We start from the raw sequence: 27,547 nt of genomic DNA on the forward strand, positions 1-27,547 counted from the left end.
TTAGTGCCAGCTCTCCACCAAGTGGTATCCTGAGACACTTTTCACTGCGATTGTTGGTTGATAAGCACCCCCCCCCCCGCACGCCCGCTGGACTCTCCCTACCTGTACGCCCACGCCCAGGTGCGGTCCCTGTCCCGAGCCCTAAGAGGCCAGTACAGGCCGAGAGTGCTAGGTCCCGGAGGGTGGTTTACCTTGGCTATCAGCGTAATCGCGGGAGCGTCTTCCTTCCTAGGGGAAAACGAAAAGTGGCGTTTTTATTTAGTAGCGCATTAAATAGTTTCGAGCTTGAAAGCGTATCTTGCATAAGGTGCGTGCTCACAGGGAACTGTCGCGCCCCAGTTGCTCTGTCTTTCCCGCATCCAGTCTCTGAGAACAGTGAACGCAGAGGGGCCAGTAAGCCCCTTAGGTAAATGATATGGGATGATTTAGAACTGGGACCTTTTATTCATAAATGCATTTTAGGAAGCATTTTGGTGATTGCTGGTAGCTTTGGGTATATAAAGCATTATTAAAAGGGCACTTGACTGACCTTCAGTGACACTGCTGCGGGTGCTGAAATATGCAGACCAGGACACTGCGATACCCTTGGATCTAGGTCAAAAACATTCCCTCTTTTGGTAGTTACTTATTTACCTAAGTGTTATTTATTCACTTTCCTATGGCGTTAAACCACTTTAGAAGCCCAGCAAAACTCTTAGGAGACAGATGAGATGGGTGTGTGTGTGTGTGTTAGGCAAGTCTGTCAAGCTTTAATGAACCAGGATTACTTGGAGGTTTTAGCAAACCAGATTCTGGGTCCAACTCTAGAGTTTCTGATTTAGTAGGTCCCGTGTGGGGTCCCACACTTTACATAAATGAGTTCCCAGATGATGTTAATGCGGTTAGTCTGAGAACTACATTTCAGAGTCATTGGCATGGACTTAGATTTGAGTACACCATCCGAAGTTCTCTTTCTTCCTCCATTACTGTTTCAGAAGGAGCATTTAATACTATTCTCTATTCACTTTGGAAAATTATTACTGGAAGAAGTTCCTAAAAATACCATTAACACTTACCTGCCTTTCTTCTTTGAATCTGTTTTTTTCCCCAGATTTCTTACCAATTCCATTCTCCCCTGGTACAACTTATCAATCCATTCCACCTGGATGACACTTAGTCCTTCAAGCTCTTTCTGACCCAAAGTGAACCAGTCATAAAGTGATTGTTTCCCCCCTTGTTTTGTTCTGTTTCCATTATGGCCAATAGCATCCATATCCATCCAGGGAAATCTTGGACCCCTTCTTTCCTCCCCTCTTGCCTCCGCCTCCAGTGGATAACCAGTGTCCTGTATTTACCTTGAGCTGAAATTTCCTTGGGGATGTCCTTAGCGCTCTTTCCCAGCAACTATCTGATTCTTCCTTTTAGCTCCCTGATGAGATATTAACATTTGTATTTAAATTTTTATAATTACTTAATGACTGTTACCTTTGCTAGTTTGCAACTTTCATCAGCGCAGGGACTATGCCTGAGTGGTTTTTTGTTTGTCTCAACGCTGTATTCCAGTATTTCATATATTTTATACAGAATGAATATTTTTGAACAAATGGATGAGTGAATGAAAGAATGATTTCCTCTGCCTCTTCCTGTTTCAGGCTTTCATATGAGTTTTGACATCTCTGTTTCAAAAGCTTTGGTGTCCCTTCCTCATTGAAGGAAGAAGTCAAATCTCGAGTGAGGTCCTTAAGGCCTTCCCCAGTCTTCCTTTCCAGCCTGATCTTCACAAGCTTCTCTCCATGGGGGCCTGATCCCGCATGGCCCTGGGCTTGGCCCCTCTCAGCTCTCAGAGAGCTTCTCCTCTTTCTGAGTTCCCCATCCTCATTAGTATTTTAACTCCTGGCAAACTCAAGCTTTCTGATACACCGGGAAGAATGCATCATGACTTCACCTCTGCTCCTTTCAAGTGCTGGGCAACACTATATTGTTAGAATAAAAAGAACATGTATGTTCCCTCAAAAACAGTATGCTACAATTTTAGAGAATTGGCCTTAAGTCAGTAACTCCCTGTAGGGTCTTTGTGATTTATTTATTCATGTCATAATTGCATAACTGGTAGTGTTTAGTGTAAGGTAAACATCCACCTTTAACAGATACTGGTACTGTCAATTCACTCTTGACATTGGTAAGCGTTACAACACATATTACCACCTCCACTTGGCACTGATGCCATATTCTTGCCAAGTGCGTGTATCCACCTGCATGTTACTGCCTTTACCTTCCAACAGGGTTATCTTCATCTCTCTCCGTATGGCTTCTCCCCACTTCTGTTTATCAAACTTTGATACTGAAGTGGGCAGTATCAGTCTCCCTGTGTCCTGATTTTTTTAACTGCAAGGTAACAAGGTAAATAACACCTGGGTGTACAGTTCTGTATCATTAAGATAAGATTCATTTAAAAATAAAGCAGTATGCTGTATGGATTTTCCCTGAAAGACCTTCAGAAGGAAGTATATATTTTCTTAAAGTTGTGGAGTATTGAATGACAAAAAAATAAATAAATAAATTTAGGCAAAAGAAAGAATGGTAGGAGTGGTTAGACAAGAAGGAGATTTTGAATTGGGAAATCATGAGATAAAATTTAGGCTCAACAGTGTACTCAGTCCTCAAATTCTAAATGTAAGATTTGAACTAGAGGACAAAGGGTGAAGATGGAGAGAATTTTAAAAGGAGAAATAGATTAAATAGAAAAAAAAAAGGCAATGTAAGAATTTTGATTATTTTTTATCTTTCAGGACCTTAACTGTTCTTTTGCAGTATAGTCATTATTATTTTCTTCCTCCAATAGTAAAGCAGAAGCTAGGGGCGCCATAAAACGTAATTTTGCTGAAGGTGGGAGAGTGAAAAAACAAAATGAAATGTTACCCAAATGTAAAGGAAGACCTTGGTGAGAAAAATCATCCCCAGAATACATTAGATGCTGAAGCCGTATAATTTATTACTCTTCATTTTTTTAGTGACCTCTGCCGACTTGAAGGCTATTTGTTTATTTATTTATGTAGTAGATGTTGCTTGAATCTTCTCACCTCACTGTTTTAGCATTTTAGAAAGTAAAGGTCAATTAAAGCAGTTTAGAACCTCACTTTGAATTCAGTTATTTATGAAAACAGGACACCACCTCTGCTCAGTCTTAGGGGGTGTCAGCAGTGTTACTCCTTAAAGGACACCACCTCTGCTCAGTCTTAGGGGGTGTCAGCAGTGTTACTCCTTAACTCCCAGAGGCTGGGAGAATGGGAGAGAATGTGGGCAGAGACGAAGCCTGTTCAGAAAACAAACCTAGAGGCTTTCTCTGGGCTGCCGCCAAGGCTCCAAGCCTTGAAGATCCACAGGAAACACTCTGGTGTTTCAGACATTCTCCTTCCTCTTTGCCTCACTACCCGTGTTTATATGGCCAGGTTGCCCAGTCATTTCTCAATACTTAGAATGGCATACTTAACTACAGACAAACATGTTAAAGTAATCTTCAAGTTTTCAAAACCCTCAGCAAGGATGGCATGGATTAATTTGCTATAGCATGGGTCATGGTAAAAAAAAACTCTTAGTAGAATTAGTAATACATGCTTGTGTATATAGGTAAGGTGAGTGTGGGGGGCCGGGGGTTAAATGTGAAAACCAAAGCCCAGTGAATGGCAAGTTAATTGTACTGCCCTGGTGGGGAATGGAGAGGGTTGCATGGCTTAAAGGAAGCTAACAACCCCAGGGCAACTTCTGCAGTTGAAGTGGTGTGGTTCTGATGCACCATTACTTAATCCATTACTTAAAGTCGGCACCCCTTACACTCAGATTTTGCAATTTTCCCAGTTTCTCGCAATTGTGGCTGAACTGGAATTTGAAACAAAGGTATTTTGACCCCGAGATTACTGGAGAGTAGCCCATTATGTCACACTATTGATTTCTTAGCAAATAGATAGCAAATGTCAGTATAACAAATAGATAACAAATGTCAACAAATATTAACTGAATGTGTGAAAAATGAAAAAAAAAACACCAAAGTTGGGTGTAAATTCTTCATAATCTTGAGCCATTCTCACATTGCCTGCAAACATTTTTATTTCTTTAAGCTTTTGATGATCTGGATGAGTGTGAAACACTTGAATCTTTTTTAAAATACTTCTGAAGTATTTTTTTAAAAGATTTTATTTATTTGAGACAGAAAGAGAGAGAGAGTGAGTCGGGGGAAGAGTAGAGGGAGAGGGACAAGGAGACTCTTTGCTGAGTGCAGAGCCGGACGTGGGCCTGGATCTGAGGACCCTGAGATCATCACCTGAACTGAAATCAGGAGTCAGATGCTCAACCCACTGAGCCACCCAGGCTCCCCGTTCTGAGGTATTTTTTTAAGGTGTGGGGCAAGCATTTTAATAATTTCTGTTTGTAATGAGGACACTAATTATCAGCTGGAACAAAGGAACAGAATTCCTGACAAGTCTGTGCTTATATACTTTTGTTTCCCTTTGTGAATCTGAAAAGTTTCCTGGATCTGTAGGAGAAATGAGTTTTCTCTTAACTTCCTCTCTGTAGGATTCGTGTTTCTCAGTTTACGGATAAGTAGTTCAGTGTGATTTTAACCCCTGACTACTTAGGTGTAGAAGAGTTCTTTTATTTTCTTCCTCCTGCTCAGGCCCTGACTTTTCACCCCTTTTTATTTGGTAAGAGATACAGATTAAGATTTGTTTATTTATTGTATCTTTGACTTTTTCCAATTTTATTGAGATGTATTTGGCAAAACAATAGTGTATCAGTTTAAGGTGTACAGAGCAATGACTTCACTCTTTAGAAAAGAAGACAATAGAGTTTTTCATGAAAAAATAGGGCATTCATAAAGATTTGTTGCTGTAAATAATGAAATTGAAGTAGGATAAGATTGAGGGCTTTTGAAAATCATGGTGAGTAGCAGATTGTGGTAGAAAGATGCTGTGATGAAGGCTAAAATCCGGGATCTGGTCTTGCTTTAACACACTGTTGGGTACATTTCGAGAACTTGCTCAGTTGCAAAAACTTGACCTGTGAAATGAATTGGTAGGATTAGAATATCTGTATCTTTCTTTTTCTATTTTTGAGCAGATACCCTCGACTTTATGATTCATCTTTTGGCCTCTTTATTGAGACTATTGAACTTTTTATTTCCAAGATTTAAAAAATATATATATATTTGCATGTGTACCTGTGTGTTTAAACAGAATCCAGTAAACCCTTGCTACTGAGGATAGGACAGAGAACTAAGCTCTCTGGAGCTCAAGCTCGTTCCTTGCTAGCTCTGCTGCCATGTATTTCCCACCAGGAAGAGACAACTGGGAATAGACAACTCTCTACACCAGACCTGAACCAGGGTTGAATTTAAAGGGACAAAAGTCATCTAGGTAACCTCTACTTTGGCAGCTCTCATTTGACCTTCAGTATTGTTCTCTTAAAGGAAATAGGCTTTTGTACTATTGGATACTTTTTATGAAAGAAGTTTATAGAGGAAGAAAAGAATGCTAGAAACTCCTTAATGGATTTACCTTGACCCCACAGGATGTCTGTCAAAGACCAATAAGGCAGTGTGTGTGAGCCTACATTTATGAACTTCTTGTGGTGGCGGCATATGGGGAGTCAGGAGCCTTTCTCTTTGCTCTCTCCCTTTTTAGGTTGAATATATAATAAGAGTAAAGGAGAGGTGATAATTATTATGAATGATTACAACATAGTCATCTCTAATTATCTCCTATCCATGTTGTGGATGAAGCATAGGGAGGGAAACTGTTTAAAAACAAACTGTTGATAAATGTTCACTAGATAACCTGTTATGTGCCTAAACAGGTCACTGTGGTAAGACTAGCCATGCCTTCCTTGCAGATAATAGTTGCTGTTTTTCTCAGCATCTATAAACTCCAAGCCTTATGGGCAGGGGTATTCTTTTTTTTTTTTTTTTTAAAGATTTTTATTTATTTATTTGACAGAGAGAGATCACAAGTAGGCAGAGAGGCAGGCAGAGAGAGAGGAGGAAGCAGGCTCCCTGCTGAGCAGAGAGCCCGATGCGGGACTCGATCCCAGGACCCTAAGATCATGACCCGAGCTGAAGGCAGCGACTTAAGCCACTGAGCCACCCAGGTGCCCCGGGCAGGGGTATTCTTGTGTACTGTTCCTTACTTGCTCCCTTAGGAGGCATTCATTGATTAAAGAATGGGTCAGGGTCAAACTGTGTATTTGTATGTTGGTTGCACTGTACCTGATTTCCCACAAAGCAGCAGTCATGTCTTAATATTTACTAGATGGGAATAAACAGCAGAATAGTTGACACATAGTACATTTTCAGTGAATATTTGTTGACTGAATGCAAGGTTAGCTCACTATCAGAAACTGATGCTTGATGGCATTATTATTGTGAATCTGAGTCCCAGTGTATGAGCTATCTACTTTCAGTCTTTTGGGTGGCCACAAATGTTGGCCACAGAGTTTTCCTTTATACAATGGAAGACATTCATCACGATCACAAGGGAATTCTGGTGATAATCTATGGATAGAGATGTCCTTCCTACTACTACTTCTTCTTCTTCTTTTTTTTTTTTTAAAGATTTTATTTATTTATTTGACAGAGATCACAAGTAGGCAGAAAGGCAGGCAGAGAGAGAGGAGGAAGCCGGCTTCTCGCTGAGAGAGCCTGATGCGAGGCTCCATCCCAGGACCCTGAGATCATGACCTGAGCCGAAGGCAGAGGCTTTAACCCACTGAGCCACCCAGGCATCCCTGTCCTTCCTACTTCTAAGATGAATTACTTGCAGCCCCACTCTTTGTTTCAAAGAGCAGATAATAAAATTATCCTTGTATATATGAAAAGTGAATATGTTGGTATACATGCAAAATAAAGATATGTCTCCAAATGATGATTCACTTATAATTTTTAAAATGTTTTAGGGATGTGTTTGCTACTTTTCAACCAGCACGCGTCACCACACCAAATTCTATACAGATCCAGTGGAAGCTGTAAAAGACATCCCTGATGGCGCAACAATACTGGTTGGTGGTGAGTAATAGTACTGTTTTCCTTTTTATGATGGTAACATCCTTATGTTTGTAGCAGAGCAGGAAATCACAGTGGCAAAGCTGTGGAATTAGAAATGCCAGTTATTTTATTACTTATTTTATTAGTTTATTTTTAGTCATTTATTGCATGTTATGTAATTATTTTATTATGTAATTATTAGTATCCTCATCTTGAAAATTTAGCAGGGTTTAGCACTTGATGTTTTACTTTTTCCCTTTGTGTTTTTCCATTATTTTGAAAAGCTCAAGTTTTATTTTATTTATTTATTTATTTTTAAATTTTTATTTGACAGACAGAGATCACCAGTAGGCAGAGAGGCAGGCAAAGACAGGGAGAGGGAAGCGGGCTCCCTCTCAGCAGAGAGCCCGATGCAGGGCTCGATCCCAGGACCCTGGGATCATGACCTGAGCCGAAGGCAGCGGCTTCAACCCACTGAGCCACCCAGGCGCCCCGAAAAGTTCAAGTTTTAAATAGTGATGTCTTGTTAGCTTTGAAAACATTCCTAGATCCGTGGGAATTTTGTTTAACTATAACATTGGCATTGATCTCATCAGCCCTTACCTAGCCACTCCTGTTATCATTCCTCATTTTAGGAGCTAGAAAGCATATAAGCATCTGTCTGTTGTTGAGGCCTCTGGGTTCTATTGCTGCACCTTGTTTAGAATGTCTTTTAGAACCACTGTCTCACACTCATTAAACTTGCTGCCTGATTGAGATATATTTTATATATATATATGTATGTATGTATGTATATATAATTTTTTTTTAAGTTTTTTTTTTTTTAAAGATTTTATTTATTTATTTGACAGACAGAGATCACAAGTAGACAGAGAGGCAGGCAGAGAGAGAGTGAGAGAGGGAAGCAGGCTCCCTGCTGAGCAGAGAGCCCAATTTGGAACTCAATCCCAGGACCCTGAGATCATGACCTGAGCCGAAGGCAGCGGCTTAACCCACTGAGCCACCCAGGCGCCCTTATTTTTTTATTTTATTTTATTTTTTTAATTTATAGAGCTTGATTGTAGGAATCTAGGCTGGTTTTTAGGGCTGCTGTTCATTCATTCATCTGACCAGTCATTGATGTCCGTTTTAAACCCAATTCTATTTGACAAATTGCAGAATTTATAAAGAAATAAAAGTCATTGGTCTAGGCTTCCAGTTCTGCAAAATCTACTCAGGCATTTAAAACAAACATGCTTGAAAAAGTAACTGTAAAAAGGTTGAATTCTAAAGGTGGACGATAGGGCGCCTGGGTGGCTCAGTGGTTAAGCTGCTGCCTTTGGCTCAGGTCATGATCTCAGGGTCCTGGGATCGAGTCCCTCATTGGGCTCTCTGCTCAGCAGGGAGCCTGCTTCCTCCTCTCTCTCTCTCTGCCTGCCTCTCTGCCTACTTGTGATTTCTCTCTGTCAAATAAATAAATAAAATCTTTAAAAAAAAAATAAAGAAATATATTGGTAAAAAAAATAAAAAATAAAGGTGGACGATAGTAGATGTGCAGTTCAGTGCAAGATGTGTGATGTGTAAGCTATGTTAACTGGTTGTACCTGGCTTTATTCTTAGCATTCAAAGGTTTTACAGTTGTGTCTGGTGCTATTTAACGGTGCAAAACATTTGAGTAGAGCTATGTAGCCATTTACTGAGTTGCTGAGATACATCTGTGTGTTTTGCTTAATAGATCTAATTTTGTGTTTTGCATTGTGTGTGTGTGTGTGTAAAAGAATAACTTACATTTCTCTGAGAGAACATAGCCCTTTTCACAAATTGTCTTTTTCACTTACAGGTTTTGGGTTATGTGGAATTCCAGAGAATCTTATAGGAGCCTTGCTGAAGACTGGAGTGAAAGGCCTGACTGCAGTCAGCAACAATGCCGGGTACATGTGCCTTTAGAAAACAAGTGGCTTGAAAGAAATGACAGTTCTCTATATTTATACAAAGTTCATGAATGAAAAATTTCCTCATTTTATGAGCAGTATGCTGAAGCATGAAAAGATAGTTTTTAACAAGCTCAAGAGTTGGAAGTTACATTTCTTCAAATATTTTTGGTACCATCCTTCATAATCACAAGTAAAGCAAACTTGCATAAATTTATATCTTAGTCTGATGTGCTTTTATTTTTCTAAATTCCAAATGTACTGTTAAAGTTAAAATATAGATTTTCAAATTGAATCGTGCATTTTATAATTTAGAGGTGTCCCCTTATGTTACTATAAGTCATTATATATAGAGGAAGATTTCAGTTTTAATTTGTTTCAAGTCTTTCGGGTATGCCACATTCTAGATGATATAGAGGGAGGTCATTTACCATTAAAAATGTTGCTGGTCTGGGTAGGAGGAGGATATGCAGCTAGTACTTAATACAGTAGGATCTCATCAAAATGGTCAACAATAGCTGTAACACTTTAATAATGACATGCACATTAAGATATATTTTGTTATGAAGAAAAAATTCTATTTTTATATAAGATGATAAGTTATCAGCTCTCTTTCAATAATGAAAGACTTTAAAGATCTTTAAAAAATTTAAAAACTATGGGTGCTTGGGTGGCTCATTCGGTTAAGTGTCCAACTCTTGATCTCAGCTCAGGTCTTGATCTCGGTCAGGGTAGGTGCAAGTTATGCATTGGGCTCCATGCTGGGTGTGGAGCCTACTTAGAAAAAAAAAACAACTAAATTGGCAGTTTAGCCAAGTACCAGAAATGCAATTAGTGTAAATAGTGCTAGTTATTCAGGACATGAACTAATCCTACATTTGTGCTCATTCTTCCTTTGCTAAGTTTATTTACACTATACTTTGCATCTGGAAGGCCTTCCTACCTCTTCTCTGCAAATCTACATCTTTCCCATTTTTCAGGATCCAAATCCAGTTACACATCCTCAAAGAAGCCTTATCCAGTTATAGAGCTTCTCTAGCCTTCATTGGTCTTGCCCCTTCCTGAGTTCCTTTGGACACTTCTAGCCTTTCTTCGTATACCAAATCGTATTCCTTCTCCAGTATATATTATGGACTGATCCTTTTGCTTAAAATAGTTTTCTCTTCCCTACCAGGGCTGGAGCTGGATTGGGATTGTAGAGATCATCTGTTCCACTTCCCTCATTTAACAGAGGAAACTCATCTGTAAATAGAGAAGTAACTTGTTCATGATCACTTGATATTTCTTAAACATATCCCGTGCTTTTTGAGCTTACTTTGTATTTATTAAAAATACTTTTGTCTACCAGTACTTTTCTAGATAGCTCAGTGCTCACAAGGGGCGGTGTAAGTCAATGTAAATCCTTGATAGAGTAAGTACTGATAACCATCATAGAATACAAAGAAAGTTCTTTCCACACCCTCACTGACAGCTGATACTCTTAATTAGGTGGGTTTAAGGCCTAGAGGTCTACAAGAATGAAAGCTTTGTTCTGGCCATTAGATCAGATAAATGAGGAAAACTTAGCATTGCTTTGTTGGAGAAACAAAGATGATTTGGATTATGGAGTAAATGGAGAAAACTTAGAATTAGAAGTAATAACTGCTTTCTTGGGGTACCTGGGTGGTTCAGTCAGTTAAGCATCCAGCTTCTGATTTCGGCTCAGGTCATGATCTAGGGTCCTGGGATCAAGCCCCTCATTGGCTCCATGCTCAGGAGTCTGCTTATCCCTCCTTCCTCTGCCCCTTCCTCCCTATAATGAATAAAATCAAATAAATAAATAAATAAATAAGATATTTTTTAAAAAAGTAATAACTGCTTTCTTATTTAAGAAAAGGCTTTTTATGGAAGGGTCTACCTGAATTAGAAGACCTTCCAAAGCTCAGGGCTCTGATTGTCTGTTTGTTTTGTTTTGTTTTTAGTTATCATGAGACCTCTTGCCATAAGGTATCACTTACCTTGTGTGGAGTATTAACTATTAGTCTTGATGAGATAAAACTTCCCCTTTAGGATCACTCAGATGAATTAGGACTTTGATACAGATTGATTAGGAAAGTAGAAAAAATAGAAAATATGCTTTTCACTGATTCTTTAAAGAAGACTTTGACATATGAATTACAAGCCCATAGGAACTAAAAGTTTTACAGTATACTATATATCAACCAATTAAATTGGAGAAGTAAGGCAAGAAGAGATGTTTTTGTTTTTTTAAAGATTTTATTTATTTATTTGTCAGAGAGAGAGCGAGCGAGAGCGAGCACAGGCAGGCAGAGTGGCAGGCAGAGTCAGAGGGAGAAGCAGGCTCCCTGCGGAGCAAGGAGCCTGATGTGGGACTCGATTCCATGACGCTGGGATGATGACCTGAGCTGAAGGCAGCTGCTTAACCAACTGAGCCACCCAGGCGTCCCAAGAAGAGATGGGTTTTATTAGTCATGCTCATTTCCTCATGACAAGATTATTTTAGATGGCAGTTCTTGAAGGTGGGAATTGAGACAACTAAGGACCCCCCAGCTTCCCTGTGGATGCCTGTAAGTACCATGTAGTAATATACGTGCCCTGTGCCTGTGTGACAGTGCTGTTACTTATATGTGCTTTATACTAGTCAGCTGTAGGAATTCTGTGAGGACCCAGTGAGCAGTTTTTCACTGTAAATAAAATTTCTGTTCTGTATCAGTGGTTTCGAGCCAGGAGATAAAGGCGGTGGCTCCTTCGCTGTGCTGTCTTTACATTTGATGAGGCAGCTGCAGGTCTGAAGGGCTCAATGGAAAGCTTAGGCCATCTTGTCTGATTATAAGCATTCCCCCAAGATTTCATTATTTTTTTTGAGAAGGGCTAACCACTTCTGGGGATGTGTACTTGAACTTCTCTGCTCAGCTCGTGGAAACGAGTGTTCATTTGTTCCAATGAACTGTGTCCTATGTTAATGTGCTGTCCAAATACAGCACTTTCTTTTGATATTCTTGATATTATCATAGTAAGTACACACTGTTACTGAGATTTAAGCATGCCTAAAAGGAGAGGAAATAAGAGAAATGCAGTTTGGTATATGGCTGCAAATTCATTTTTATTAGAGTTTTGTTTTGACAAGAATTACCAATTAATGAGATTTCAGAAAATGAAATGTCAGATTCAGAACATGAAAAATGTTTGCGAAACACTTGTGTCTTCCATAAAATACTGTTTTGCTTTACATGAATGTATGTATCTCTTTATTGAATTCTTGACTTTAGACTTCTTTTATCACTAAAATGTTTGAAACCGGAGTTTGTTATACCATAAGAGAATGGTCAAATCTCTCTCTCCTTAGGTGTGCTAGGAAAATGTTGGCTACTAAAGGCAAGCAAGATAATCTCTTTGAAAGTCCATCAAAATCACCTTTAATTTCAGAGAGCTACAAGATGTCTTAATGTGCATGTTTCTCTACTAGAAATACACGTTTTTCATTTGTAAAAGATGACCTGTGTCTGTCTTCTCTCTTTATATTGTAAGGGGTTTGCCTTTTTCATTTTTGTATTCTCAGTGTCTGATACACAGTAAAGAAGGGATACATGTTTGCTGAATTTGTGAGCTTGAACGTTATGTGGCAAGCAAGACACTCTTATTATAAGCTACCTAGCAGCATTTTTTGAGACATGAACACTAACTTTGCATCTGGTGGGGGAAGCCTGGGCTGAGCACCTTAAGCACTGCTAGGTTGCCAGGCCAGGTGCTAATCCAAAAAGAAAGCAAAGGCCAAGTATACATATTTTCCAGAGCCAAGATAAACAAATACAGAGAGGTCGTCTCCAAACAGACCTAAGTTCAAATGTGTAATGTGTTGAAAAGTCAAACAGAGATCCATGAAAGAGTGTGTAATGGGAAAAATCTCCAAAGTCAGGGAACTGAACAAGTATGTTATGGTCGGTTTATCATATAGACCTGTATACTTGGAGGGAGGTTTTAGGTATTTAAGACTACAGAAAGCAAAAGGACTATATTCACTTTCATGGATTATTTTATTGTTACAACTTTATTTAGACAGGGCTCCAGAGGATATATCAATGGTACTTTCATATTGGGTAACTGAAGAGAGTTTACTAAAGGGACTGCCTTTAAAAGAAGGGTCAGGGTTGAGGGAAAGCAGTATTAGTATGGAAGTGCCCTGGAGTTAATAACAGAGGAGTGCTGTTACCACCAGCCTCAGGCCTGAAGAATGAAGGGAGGGAGCTGCCAGGACCTCTAAGAAAGCTTTCTGGTGAGGGCTGTCCAGTGTGCTGTAGCTTGGGAGGGAGTCAGGGTAATAGGAATCTTGACATCCTTATTGCACCTGGTCAGAAGCCAGAGGGCAAGGGAGTCAGTCTACACAGTCTGCCATCCCAGCACAGAGCAAGCTGGAGACAGACAAATGGATCTGGAGGGGCAAATAGAAAACATCCAGCATAAGAACGTCACGATTTTCATTTTGAGCCAGTGAGGAGAGGGGAAGTGAAATAAAGCAAAAAATTCATTCAGTGAATGTTCCATAAATGTTTATGTAGTGACTTCTGTGTGTTGTGTAAGCTTGTGGATACTTGGGGGGCACAAGAGTGAACAAAACAGACCAAGTTCCCTGCCTTTGTGGACCTCACGTGCCAGTGTAAGGAGAGGCAGGCAATAAATAGTAAATATAACAACTGAATTTTCCAGTATGTTAGGTTATAGTCTATGGACAAAAAAGAAAAAGAGCAAGAGAGGGGAACTGGGAATGTGAAAATGGACAGGCAATTTTCAGTATAAAATTGGGCACTCAGGGAGGCGCTCATTGAGGTGATGGTTGACCAGAGACTTGAAAGAAATGAGGGGTGAGCCTTGCATTACCTGGGGTAAGAGTTTCGGAGACAGGTAAAGGCCAGCGCAACGGCCCTGGCAGTATGCCTGGTGTGTTTGCGGAACAGTGAGGAGGTCAGCCCAAGAAAAGTGAGGTGGGAGGAATGAGGTCTGAGATGTCAAGGACATCTCATCTTATGGGGCCATGCAGGCCACTCTAGAGACCTCGGCTTTTACATGAACGGATGAATGCCAGGGTGGCATTATGGGCAGAGTGATCTGACATTTTGTTTTATTCTTACGGTTTTGGCCGCCATTTTGTGAGTGGATTGCAGGGGGCAAGAATAGAAGCAGGGCAGGTTGCCATCTTTAGGCAGGAGATGGTGCAGGCCACAAAGGAGAAAGTGAGACATGCTCAGATTCCAGACAGATTCTGAAGGTAGAGTCAGGATTTTCCCATATAGGTGATGTAGACTTAGAAGTGACAGATCCACGGCCATTACTTCTGTACTAAAGATCTGCGGGGATGGGGCAAGCAGAATTTAGGAGAATGGAATTGTTAAGAAGAACTGAAAGCCCAGCTAGGTATCAATTAGGAGTATAGGTAAAAAACAGACAAAAAACAGGGCATTGTGTGTGAGCGTGAACTGATTTTCCAGGAGAGACAGAGAATCTGTGGTGATGTGGCGCCCTCTAGTGGCCAAGCATATTATTAATCTCCGGGGAATTCTCTCCCTATCTCAAAAGCACACTCTTGAAAATAGTTGTGTGGGTTGTAGTTTTCTTTTGAAACAAGTAAGAATAAATCATGCAGCTATTACTTTTATACTCACAGTGAGAGGAAAATGTTACCACACTCAGTACTGGAAGACTAGAACTATAAACTAGTTTAGCAAATGGTTGATAGTTACCTGGACTGCTTTGAGGTTGTCAGTGTGCCTAGTCCTCCTGGTCTAGGTTAGAGGCTTGGAAGTGATACATCCTGGGATGCGGGAGTCAGTTGAGCTGGGATGGGCACTTACGGGCATGAGGAGTGTGAGGACAGAGAGCAGAGTGAAAGTGGGAGACAAGGAGCTTGTTAGGAAAAATGTCAGTGGTTTGTCACAAAAGGTACCGTACTTATCTCTCCTTAGGTCAAACACTAGGGATCATAGACTGATTTGTCACCAGTCCATTCAACCACGCTGTTCCATTGCCAAAGCCAGAATTCTGGGCTGGGTCTGTGTCTACGTCAGGATGGGCAACAAGCCTGTGATTCATTCCCCCCAAATATCCCTTGATTTGTCCCCCTTTTCTCCCCTCCTGTTGGGGCTGCCTTAGCTCAGACCATTGTCTACTTATTTGGATTATATCAAGCCTCTTAACTATTCTTCCGGCCTTTTATCACTGAACCTCTCTAATTGTATACCTCACTATTTTCTACTTAAAATTATTCACAGGGTCTCCCATTCCCATCAGGATGAAATCCTGATTTCATGGTATGTGACACCTGTGACAGGTGACAAGCTAGCCTGCCTTCTACCTCTCTTGCTCCCTTTTGCTTTCATCCATACTGCAGTCACACTCAACACGGAGCTTGTCCCACCACTGTGCACCTTTGCCAAGCTGTCCACCTGCCTTTTTGGATCATTGCTTCCACACCTCTACTCAGCTCTCAAAGTCTTTTTTCTTCAAGTCTGTTCAAGTGTCATTTTCCATAAGCCTTTCCTGGACCTCTTCGTCCTCTGTCGTGCGACTTCAATGTTCTCATAGCCCTCGATGCAGACCTCTTAGCACATCTCTCCCTCTATTGTCATTATAGTTTTACATGTTTATCCCTTAATATCTCAGAGACCCCATGGCCCAAGACCTGGGATACTAGCCCTGGCAGAAAGGTGTGGAGGGGCGGTAAGAACTTAGTAAAGGACTGTGGGATAAGTGAACCATGTAGGTGACCAAGGTTCCAGAGAGGAGAGGCCCTCAGAGCACGCTGGGAATTAGGAGGGAGAGATCATAAAAGAAGGCTTCTATTTCTGGGAGGTGTTCTGGGAGGCTTGACCAGTGTATTTCTGTCTTTTAAAAAAATCCTTATAGTATTATATAAGTAACATAGGAAAATAATAATATCACAGGTGTGAAGTTTGAGGGATCTTTACAGGCTGCAGACCCATGTAACCAGCCCCCAGATTCTTTCAGTGGAACATGACCAGTACCCCAGAAAGCCCCCCTCATGCTCTTTCGAGTCCTTGTTCTTTTTTCCTACCACTGAACTTGAGCATTATCTTCACTTCTGATCGTATCCATTAGTCTTGTGTGACTTTGAACTTCATACAGAAGGATTAGTTCAGTAAGTACTCTCCTGTGGTTCTTTGGCTCACGTTTTCCCTGTGAGAGCCCTCCATTGTTGCAGGGGTTGTAGCTGATTCCTTCTCACTGCTCAGTTTGTCTGCTCTGCTGTGGAGTAGTACTGGGGAGGCTCCATGTTTGACCAGGATAGTGCGACCAAGTATCCTTGTCTCCTGGGGAACATACTTGTGCATTCCTGGTGGATGTAGACCGAGGAGGAGAATTACTGACAAGGTTTGTCCATATGTTCAGCATCTATAGATACTGCTGTTAATGTTTCGGAAGTGGTTGGATCAGTTGACATTCTTTTCTTCATATGTGAGAGCTCTGGGTGTTCCACATTCTTGCCAGCATTTGGTATTTACTTTTTTTTTTTTTTTTTTAAAGATTTTATTTATCTGTGTGTGTGTGAGAGAGAGCGAGAGAGAGCACACAAGCAGGGGGAGCAACAGGCAGAGGGAGAAGCAGACCTGCACTCAGCAGGGAGCCCAACATGAGCCGAAATCAAGAGTCAGATGGTTAACCAACTGAGCTGCCTAGGTGCCCCTGTTCTTCTCCCTTTTAAATATGAGAATGCATGTTCATTTTTTTAGGACAGAATGGATTTCTCTGTTTGGAGCCAGTGCAGGTTAAGAAAATGGCATTGCCTTTGCATTTATGTACGCCTTCAGAGCATAGAGCAGGATCCAGTCTGCCTTTCTTCTACCCTGTTACCACTTGGGGGCAGTGGAGAGAGTGAAAGGTGTAGGGCAGACTTGTAGGACTAACGTGGGTTTGAATACCAGCTATGTCACTTACTACCCAAGATATCTGTTGGCAGAAATCACTGAAAGGTCTTGAGTTTTAATTTCCTCAGCTGTAAAATAAGAAAAGAATAGCCACCTTGCAAGGCTCTTTGGGAGGTAGGAGACTACAAGAGAACACGGGCTCCCTGCCCAGCAGAGAGAATTCCTTTGCATGAATAATACTCCATGTTTTCGGAAGTCAGGATTATTAGTGTTCTATGTGATGTTCCTTTGATTGCAAGTTGCTTGCATTTTTCCTCTAGGGTTGACAACTTTGGGCTGGGCCTTTTGCTTCGATCCAAGCAGATAAAACGCATGGTCTCTTCATACGTGGGAGAAAATGCAGAATTTGAACGACAGTACTTAAGTGGTGAATTAGAAGTAGAGCTGACACCTCAGGTAAGAATATTTCTGTGCTCCTCTTTTATAATAGTAACTTAGTTTAAAACTTCCCTATTTCCCTCCAGGAATTTTCTTTTGCAAAAGAGGTAATGCAGAGAGGATGTGATTTTGCCAGGCCAAGGAAATTTGTTTGTAGGTCACACCTATGGATTGCTAGAAGCCCAGTAGCCTCTGTTGCTGTGCACTGAACAAGGGAGGTATTTCTAGTGAACTATATCTAGGCTACAGGGTAAATTTTTAACTTTGGCACTGCGGTGTGCATTGTTCTTGATGAAATGCTTGGGGGTTGTCCCAAGAGTCCGTTCCTGTGAATCATACAATTAGAAATGTGTGAGGAATATGTTCTTGCTGAGCATCAGGAAAGTGAAGTCCTTGGAGGGTGAAACTGGCCATGTCATGGAATATGCTGGAATCAGAGCCCAGGTCTCCAGGGAATTGACAGGCCTTACCAAGCAAGCAATTACTACAGTTAAATCTAGCAAGTTTCCATTCATTTCAGAAACTGTGTCTTAACTGGCTAAAGAGTTTGTCATAGAGGAAACTTTTTTCTTTTTTTTTTTTTTTAAGATTTTATTTATTTATTTGAAAGCCAGAGATCACAAGTAGGCAGAGAGGCAGACAGAGAGAGAGGAGGAAGCAGGCTCCCTGCTGAGCAGAGAGCCTGTTGCAGGACTCGATCCCAGGTCTCTGAGATCATGACCTGAGCCGAAGGCAGAGGCTCAACCCACTGAGCCACCCAGGTGCCCCTAGAAGAAATTTTTGTAGCCATTTGAGTATAACTAGCTGTTTGGGTATAACATAGAGGAAACTTTTTAAAAGCCATTTGGGTCTACAGGTTATCTGCATTGGTCTTCTTAATTTGACATCATCTGCCTTCATCTCTGAAATTGAACCCACCACTCTGCTTTATTTTTGTCAACAGAGTTATTGTTACTACTGACTTCACTAAATCGGTGATAATGTGAGATAGCAACATTTAAAAAATCAATGATGGGCTCCAGTATACATTTGTCCAGAAAGAGCACACAGCGGAGAACGTTTCTACCTGAGGCTTCACAGCATTATTCACATCACAGCCGATCATCCTGCAGTGCTGGCTGCTGTGTTTGTTTTAAGCCTTGCACTGTGCCTGGTCTTTATCTGGTTTTTATTGAAAGTTTCTTAAAAATAATGAAAGGTATCCTGTCTTAGTCTGCTTGCAAGGCTTTTAAAAAATACCACAAAATCGGTGGCTTGGACAAGAGGAAGTGATTTCTTATTGTTCTGGCAACTGGGAAGTACAAAGTCAAGTACAAGCTGATGTGATTCTTGGTAGAGAGGAGGCGGGGGAGGGAGAGAGCAAGAGCAAGTAAGGACTCTGGGGTCTCTTACTGTAAGGACACTAATCTACTGGATCAGGGCCCTACCTTAGGACCTCATTTAGCCTCAGTGACTTCCATAAAAGCCCTGACTCTAAATACAGTCATGTTGGGGGTAAGGGCTTCACCACGTGAATGTGATGGGGACACAGTTCAGTCCATTGCATATATTTTTCCTCTTCACATTATAGATTGAGATACCTTTCCCTTGGGTTGTGGAGACCTTGAAAATAACCCGTCAATTACTTCTGTTCTTTTGTCAGAGGGCGTATACATGGGAATTCCTTAGTATTTCTTTTATGTTCCTTCTTTAAACTGAAAGAGATCAGTGTCTCTCTCCCCAGCTTAGTGGCAGATAAATAAACATTGGCTCTGGCAACGTGTTTTGTAGCCTATAAGCCAGAGAAGTGTTGATGAAGTGGTAGGGATTAGGACTCCTTTGGGGTTTGGATGTAGGGGGTTGGTTGTACCTGCAGAGAACTTTTCTGTAGAAATTGAGAAATTGTCCACTTTTAGGTCCTTGCCCATGTAGATAGAGAGTAGGAATAAAGTATTCAGGGAGGGTAGACATAAAAAATATTTTATAGTCGGGAGTATTGTTATGGTTGATTTGCTGATTTAATCTGTGACTGTTATTAACCTAAAATACAATACAAAACGGAGTTATCTCTGTCTATTAGATAGAATAGAGAAACTGTTAACTGGAAGACTGCCAGTTATGCCTCAGGTCCTGCTACCCCAGATTATCCACCTACTTCAGACGCTCCACATCTGATGTCCCAACTTTCAGTCCCTTCTTTGAGTTTAGTACTTAAAAGACCCAGTTAAAGTAGAAAATTTTTTCAGGTTGAGATAATTTCAACATAATATTATTAAGACCTAAACCAGTTCTTACTACTGATTGATCAGTTATGTAGTATGAATATGACATAGCTAGACTGTAACAGTGGGTTTCAGGGTTAGAGTGGGTGATTGGAGATATTTAGGGCCGGAGTTATTCTGCTGTGGGAGAACTGGGTTGGAAAGTAGTTGGGGGTAGGGGGGAGCTAGGGAAATCAGGTCTGAACCGCTGGTACCTAGGAAGGGAATAAAGATGATCAAAAGAAGATCCCAAGAAACTTTGCATACAGTTGTTTCTACTCTGAGATAAAATTTGAAGTATTCTTAGCTTTTAAAAACCAAATTACCTGTATGTGGTACTCTTTGCCTAACTTTTGATTTTTCTTTAGATAATGTAGTTAATAAAATGCTTGTAAGAATATTTTATTTTATTTTATTTTTTTAAAGATTTTAGTTATTTTATTTGACAGACAGAGATCACAAGCAGGCAGAGGTAGGCAGAGAGAGGGGAAGGGAAGCAGGCTCCCCCTGAGCAGAGAGCCCGATGCGCGGCTCGATCCCAGGACCCTGGGATCACAACCTGAGCTGAAGGCAGAGGCCTTAACCCACTGAGCCACCCAGGCACCCCTTATAAGAATATTTTAGAATAACTCTTAAGTAAATGAATATATTATTATTATCTTAATAATGGCATTGTTATGCATCATGAGCTTCAGGCTATACCTGCATAGGGCACACAGTAAAACACAAAATTTACATACGTGTTTTTAAATATATATAGTGATATAGATCAGATTTGAAAATTGATTTTAAAATTTTACAAATAAACTGATAGAGAATATGATGTCAAGAGAGCAGTGGGAGACCAGAAAGCTGAGAGCACAATGATGCAAAGAAGCAGTTGCATTTGAATGTGGAGTAAGAATTGAGAGATTGTTGTCTGGAGGGACAATACTTGTTTCCCGTTAATCCAGCATACCGTGGGAGCGAAATACACCGATAACACAGTGCTAGGTACTGTTTAGAAAGATAAACCTCTAGAGAGAGGAACCGTGTCTGTTAAGTGTTTCTGTATCCACACACAGAAGTGTGCTTGATGAACCTCTTATGGTGTGTTGGTTGCTCACTTGTAGGGCACGCTTGCAGAGCGGATTCGTGCTGGTGGGGCTGGAGTTCCCGCATTTTACACCAGCACCGGGTACGGGACCCTGGTGCAACAAGGAGGGGCACCGATCAAATACAACAAGGATGGCAGCATTGCCATTGCCAGTAAGCCGAGAGAGGTAAGACGTGGCCCTTCACCCAGGTGACACTGGAATACCCCCTTTTTAAGCTTAGGATTCCAGGTGGACTCAGTGGGTAGATAAGATAAAATCTGCTGTGTGTGAGAAGAGACTCTTTCTCCATTTATGTGTGTTTGGCACGTAAAATTTCTAGCTAAAGCTGAGCATCTGCCAATAATTAAAAATCACATAGAGAAACCAGAATAAGTAAATGAGAAGAAAAGAAACTATGTATGTGTGAGTCAAGATTAGTTTTATGGTGAGTTTTAACAAATGTAGGAGCATTTATAACTTCTGATCATGTTCATGTGGAAAAGACAGTGGGTGTATGATATATATTGTATTAAACTTTTCATTCTCAAGCCCCTTCTAGATGTGGGTGAAGAATAAAAAGATAAAAGCCAAGGACATCACAGGTTTGTTTGTCTACAGTTCTGAAAAGCAGGGGACAGTTGTAATTACATAGTAAAATAGAGCATTCATCCTGTCTCCTTGGTTCTTCATTTTGTATACTGAACATACTTGAGCTGACTGAATAATTTAGGTTTATTTAAAGTGCTGGATAGAATGGAGTGCCTTTATACTGAGTAACTTCACTCACATATTAGAGAAGAATATGACTCGATATACAGGTTATTTGAGATACTTAGATTTGAGCCAGTTGTAATAATTACACATGCCAATATTCCATTACTGTATTTTTAGTCCTTCTCCCTTCCCCCGGCCATGTGGTTCAAGAGCATTAGTTCAGGCTGCAGAAATGCTGAGCTTAGCTCTAAGGAAATGACAGCTCAGTAAATCAAGGGATCTCTTAACCACTTGCTTTTTGTGGTTTTTATTTTTTTTTTATTTTTTATTTTTTATTTTTTATTTTTTTATTTTTTTTGCTTATAGTGATGTTAGTTCTGAACCTCCATGTTTTGAGAAAAGATAAAAGGTCATTGAACATGCCCCTTGCTGTTCGGTGTTTGTCTCTAGCAGCGTCCTCCATCTGGAGCTTTGCCTTTCTGTTTAGAATGACCTATATTGACTCAAAGCTTTGATTAACATTTTTTTATATTCTATTTTCTTTCTTTCTTTACTGCCTAATTAGGTTTAAAAAGTTTTCGACAAAGTAAGACAGGAGCCTAATTTTTAAGATGGATCTTAGTAATTAGATAATGATGTCCAAAACAAGTAGGTTAATACTTCAAGAGTTTGCTAGAAGTTAGAGCATTAACTTGCCCTGGGAAAACCTAGGATAGACTGTGGAGTCTGTCCTGAAGGCCTGGGTTCATTTTTGCCTGGAGTCAGGTGCACAAATCTAGTAGTTCTTTACTTTTGTCTGAATTACCTAGGAATGTGACTAAACAATTTCTTGAAATGATTCTTGTTGGCTCTTTACATCCCCTACTTATGGTAGGAAGAGGAGGTGAGTAAATTTCTTAATTCAGGGGTATTTGCCAGGCACTGGCCCAAGCATGGTAGAAAAGAGGATGATCTAGACCAAGTCCCCGACTAATGGAGGAACTGACGAGAACTGAATTAATAGACACATAATGTCAATAATGAAAGTGCTGTGAAGAAAAATCGAGGAGGGTGTAAGGGCAGGGAGAATGGTCACTGACCAGGGAAGGTGTTCCAGATTGGTTCACGGGAAACCTCTCTGAGGAAGTGACAGTTGGTAGACATCACAATAAAACAGGAGAATGAGTGGGCAAAGATTATTGGGTTGTGCTCTGGTCAGAAGGAAGAGGAAGGACATGGTCCTTAGGGAGGCTAGCCCTGTTTGTGGAACAGCAGGGCAGTGAGACTGGAACAGAGGAAATGAGGCAGAGAACACTACGATGGGAGGCGGAAGGGAGGTGTGAACCAGATCACATGAGTCTGGGTTTTACTGAGCGGTGAGAGGACAGCAGAGAGTTCAGAGGTCGGAGGGTGATGTGTTCAAGTTACATTTTGGAAGGATCACTGTGGCTGCCTGGTAGAGAGTTTTTTGGTATTCGAAGAACAGAAGCAGTGAGCAAGTGAGATGGTTAACAGCAGAGCTTATGGGAGGTGGTTGGAATCAGGACATGTGTTGATAGCAGAGCGAGCAGGATTTACCAGTGGATTGCCTGCAGCGTGTGTGGAATGGCCAGAATCAAGCATACTGCTTACTGAGATGGACAAAGTATGGGGGTAATCAAAGAGCCTTGTCAGGGACTGTGTGCATTTGAGACATCCTTTAGGTCCAGTGGAAGTTGCTCAGTTGTTTCCAGCTTGGGGAGCGTTTAGACCTGGGATAGGAGACTTAGGAGTCTTCAGCGTGCAGTACTGCAATCTGTGGGGCTAGCTGAGTGCCTGGGGCTGGAGTACAGGTAGTAAATACCTCTTGTATTTAAAGGGTGGGGAGAGGAAAAGGAGCAGTGAAGAATGGGCAAGTGTCTAGTAAAGTGTAGAGAAAACCGAGGGGAGTTTGATAACTTGAAAGACAAGGGCAGTTTTACAAAGGAGGGAGTGATCAGTTAACAGGACAGGGCTTTGAGCATTGGGTTTAGAAACTTGGAGGTCACTGGTGACCTTAAAGAATGATTCTTCTGGAAGAGAGGATTTTTCTGGAAAGGTGGGAATTTGATTGGAGTGGACTCAAGGAAGGGATGAAAAAAGAGAAAGTGGTAACTGGGAAACACACAGCTCTTAACAGTGAGTGCAATAGCTAGTATGGCAAAACCAATCTCTTCCCTGTTTTAAAATTTTAGAATGGCTAACATCTGCAGCTGCGGGTTTGTAGACCCATCAGGAAATTGTATAATTGGAATAGGGGAAAAAAAGTCCATTTTTTCACATTGCCTTGGACTAGCATATATTTAGATCTGTATGTAATTTTCTAGATCTGTATGCAACATAACTCCTCTGTCATCCTTGGTGTTTTCCGTAATGACTTTGAAATGCATGAAACTCTAAAAAGCTGTGTATTGATGTGCAGTTTATGAATATCTTTCATATGATTTGTCTAAGTTTCACTTTAGTGAGATCTTCCTTTTTCAGGAATCTCCTGGATTCATTAATAGTCTCTAGCAGGAACGTGGGATAAGGTCTTTAAGGAAGCTGTTCTTTAAGAAAGGATTTCTGCTTTAAACCATGGTTAAAAGTAAGATAAATAGTGCAAACTTTGTCCCGCAGCTTTCTGTACTCTGCGTGCGCTTTGTCCACTAGAGGGTGGTGTCGGAACGAGAATGGAGTTCTGCCTTCCTGTGTGGGATGGAGCACCGCGCACAGACTCTCTTCTTTGTTTCAATTCCCAGAGCTAAATGCCCAGGCAGAAAAAAGGAACAAAATGCCACGACCTAGTTTTACTTTATGCTTCTTCTCCCCTCTCCTCACTCCATCTTTAGTAGAATTGAAAGACAATACATGTAAAAAATCAATACCATTCCATTAGACCAGTGATGACGGAGAGAAGGTATAACAGAAGAACACAGAATACTCATAGTGACATCAAAAACCAATGAAATACCTATGAATAAGCCTAAAAAACATATACAAAGCTTTTTGGGGGGGGGGAATTAAAAGCAATTCAAGGAGGTAAAAGAAGACTTTAGAAAATGTAGGCATATATTATGCTCCCAGGTGGAAAGCTATGGCATGTCAGTTCTCCAGTTTCATCTGCAAATTCCAGGTATTCCAATTAAAATTTCAACAGACAGTTATAAATAGGAGAGATTAATGGATTTTTATGACTTTTTTGTGCAAAATACATTGCCCATTTTACTCAGCTTATATCGTTTTGTCCCTCCTGCCCCAGGGGGAGGGAAAGATGGGCTATTTTCTATATTATATATACTTAATATATATAGTAATATATATAATATATGATGATAGCAAATAATAAAAGTATGTAAATGATGTATAATATATAAATATATAAAATATAAATAATAACAAATAATAAAAATATATAAATAATAACAAATAATAAAAAGAGTGCTGACCTATAGCCCATGCCTTAAACATACGGATCTTTCAGTTCCTCAAGTTTACCAAGCTCACTTGCTACTGAGTCTTCACACACGCTGTTCCTCGGTTCCCCCTCCACCTCTTTGACTAAATCCTAGTTGCCTCCCACTACTCACCCTCGAAGTCTCTGTGTATTGTTCTCTCTTGGAGAAACCTTCCCCGACCAGGTTCGTATCCGTATTCTCTGCTTCTGTCAGAGCACACACCTGACAATGCCCTCTCTGTCTCCTGCAGGTGAGAGAGTTTAACGGTCAGCATTTTATTTTGGAGGAAGCAATTACAGGAGATTTTGCTTTGGTGAAAGCGTGGAAGGCAGACCAAGCAGGAAACGTGATTTTCAGGTAGTATGATGGTTTAAAAAAAAAAAAAAATTAACAAATGCATGTCAGGAACTTTACATTTCCTAAATTATGATTAGAAAACAGTTATCTTGATGTGTTTGCTGTTTAAAAATTCACGTGAAAAGTAGCTTACAATCAAGCCCACAGGTCAGTGTGTGCATGATGTGGTGTACTTGGGGGAGTCTGTTCTGATTGGATGGTGCCCACATTGCACTGCTTGGTAGCTATTTTGAATCAATTTACCCTTGTGTATAGTCACGTACAAACTATTTTTTTCCATGTGTATTTTAGTTGCCAGGACAAGTTACAGGGTTGAGACGTACTTAGCAAATGTGAGAAAAAGCACACAATTGCATTTAATTTTTTATATTGTTATTAAATGCATTACCTAAAATGTCTAAATTTTTTTGATATTCCGGAAAGATGTTGCTAACAACCATTTAGGTCTGTTCTTTTCCAGTCCTGTTGGTGTCTACTAGGAAATACTTAAGTAGGTTTTATTTGAAAAGTTGATTAATCTTGATGGTGCTAAACTTTCATTCTGTTACTTGGATAGCCACAGATATTAAGCCATAGGCTTAATGGATTTCAAAGTCTTTTGATTACCCTGAGCATACTAAATACCGAGTATTTAGTATGTTGGATTTATACATTATATGGTTGTTTTGAAAATTATACCATCTTTGAATATACATGTACAAGTCTTGAAGACTTTGCCTGTTAGCTTACAGAAATAGTTTTCTTTCTTATAATATGGTCATTTACTATTAGTAATAATTTTTATCTTTACTGAATCCACCTCTGTGATCTCTGGTGAGATCACAGTTAAATTCTCAGTGACTATTCTCGTGTTTTTGTTCATTTCTGAAGCTCTTATATGATATTAATGCTGTATTTGATTTTTTTTAATTCAACCAGGTTTTGATTACAACTGATCTTGGCAGTTACACATTTTGCATCATGCCTGCCTTACTTGACACCTTGGTGTAATGTTTGCAAAGTTTAGTTGCATTTTATTTTATTTTTTAAATATTTTATTTATTTATTTGACAGAACGAGAGATCATAAGTGGGCAGAGAGTCAGGCCGAGAAAGAGGGGGAAGCAGGCTCCCCACTGAGCAGAGAGCCCAGTGCTGGGCTAAATCCCAAGACCCTGAGACCATGACATTAACCCACTGAGGCTTAACCCACTGAGCCACCCAGGCACCCTAGTTCAGTTGCATTTTTTAAAAAGATGAATGAAATTGTATAGAAGCAAATGGAAATGAATTATCTAAACTATTTCCATGAGTTTATCATGTGTTTGGTTGCCTGGCTCTGTTATCTGAAGACTGAATTGACTGAGCCTGTGGTTACTGATAGGAGATGAGACTGCTCTTCAGCAATGGTCAAGTGACTCAGATTCTTAAGATTCTGATTTCTAGGGTGACCTTCACTGTTAATGGAACAATTGGTAAAAGGTCTTTCTAGGCCATTGTTTGGGCAGCCCTGCACACCTTTGCCTCTGGCCACACTGCCAGAGCTTTCGATGCTGGACATGCTGGATGAATCCAGCTTAGCAACCTGTGACAGTACCCAAGGACTTCTGTCTCAGGGACACACCTGTCTTTATATTTATCCTTGAATCTAAGTGAGATAAACATTGGTGGCCTAAAAACACCGGTAAAAGAGAGATATAATTCATTTCCCTTTATCAAATAAGCATTTTTTTTATCAGCTTACACTCTCAGAAACAACAAAAAAAACATTAAAATTTTTATGGATGGCAGTGAGTGATGCATTAATTTAAAAACTTGAGTGCAAAATCATCAGCAAAATTGGCACTTTGGAAATTTTTACACCTCAGGGTCTAATGTGGGTGTTGTACTTCAAAAAATTTCATTAGAGTTTGGTCCCCCGGAATGATCTTTGTAGATGACTCACACATTACCAATGAATGTTTCATTTTATTTCAGCAATAGGTTTCTCTTTAATAGATATAATTACTATACCTTCCCTCATATAAAGTACTGGGTACTTTTTTAATATTTAACAAGAGCAGGTTTGGTGAAATATATAACTGTAGAAACAAAGTGAGATCCCAGTTAAAAGATTTAGGCAAATTAGTTTTAAATATTATTAATATCTGTTTTATCTTTCTGTATGTGATCTATATGTTGAATATGAAAAACAGTCCCTCTTTCCTTCAACTCCATAGAACCTGTGATTGAGTGAAGTGGCCATTGCTTTTATTTATAAAATTATTTTAACACTTATGGAAAATATGATACATTCTTTTAAAAGTTCCATAGATTTTTAGTTTATAGAAATTCTTTTAATCTATAAAGCTGAGAGACACTCTTCTTATTTTTGGTCTTCTTTTCCCACTTTCCCCGACTCCTAATACAGGAAAAGTGCAAGAAATTTCAATTTGCCAATGTGCAAAGCTGCAGAGACCACAGTGGTAGAGGTAAGAAAAGAGGTTATTTCTGCTTTCCAGAGGTTGCTTT

General features: G+C 40.1%; 2 protein-coding genes across 3 annotated transcripts in view; one reads left to right on the forward strand and one right to left on the reverse strand.

The window, feature by feature from the left end:
* RIMOC1 (RAB7A interacting MON1-CCZ1 complex subunit 1) overlaps window positions 1-435 on the reverse strand; it is a gene marked incomplete at its 3' end in the record, with an annotated part of 38,894 nt that extends 38,459 nt beyond the window's left edge. The window contains exons 1-2 of the mRNA XM_082723302.1: window positions 320-435; window positions 192-228 (exon numbers count right to left, since the gene is read on the reverse strand). The remainder of the gene's footprint in view (window positions 1-191; window positions 229-319) is intronic.
* OXCT1 (3-oxoacid CoA-transferase 1) overlaps window positions 1-27,547 on the forward strand; it is a 123,015-nt gene that overhangs the window by 1,003 nt on the left and 94,465 nt on the right. For both annotated transcript variants that reach the window (XM_082723300.1, XM_082723299.1), the window contains exons 2-7: window positions 6,925-7,033; window positions 8,832-8,922; window positions 17,120-17,255; window positions 20,590-20,739; window positions 24,952-25,058; window positions 27,447-27,507. In XM_082723300.1, coding sequence (XP_082579426.1) covers window positions 6,925-7,033; window positions 8,832-8,922; window positions 17,120-17,255; window positions 20,590-20,739; window positions 24,952-25,058; window positions 27,447-27,507 — 654 coding nt within the window. The remainder of the gene's footprint in view (window positions 1-6,924; window positions 7,034-8,831; window positions 8,923-17,119; window positions 17,256-20,589; window positions 20,740-24,951; window positions 25,059-27,446; window positions 27,508-27,547) is intronic.

This window comes from Mustela nivalis, assembly GCF_964662115.1.
Source record: "Mustela nivalis genome assembly, chromosome: 3".
Taxonomy (NCBI): domain Eukaryota; kingdom Metazoa; phylum Chordata; class Mammalia; order Carnivora; family Mustelidae; genus Mustela; species Mustela nivalis.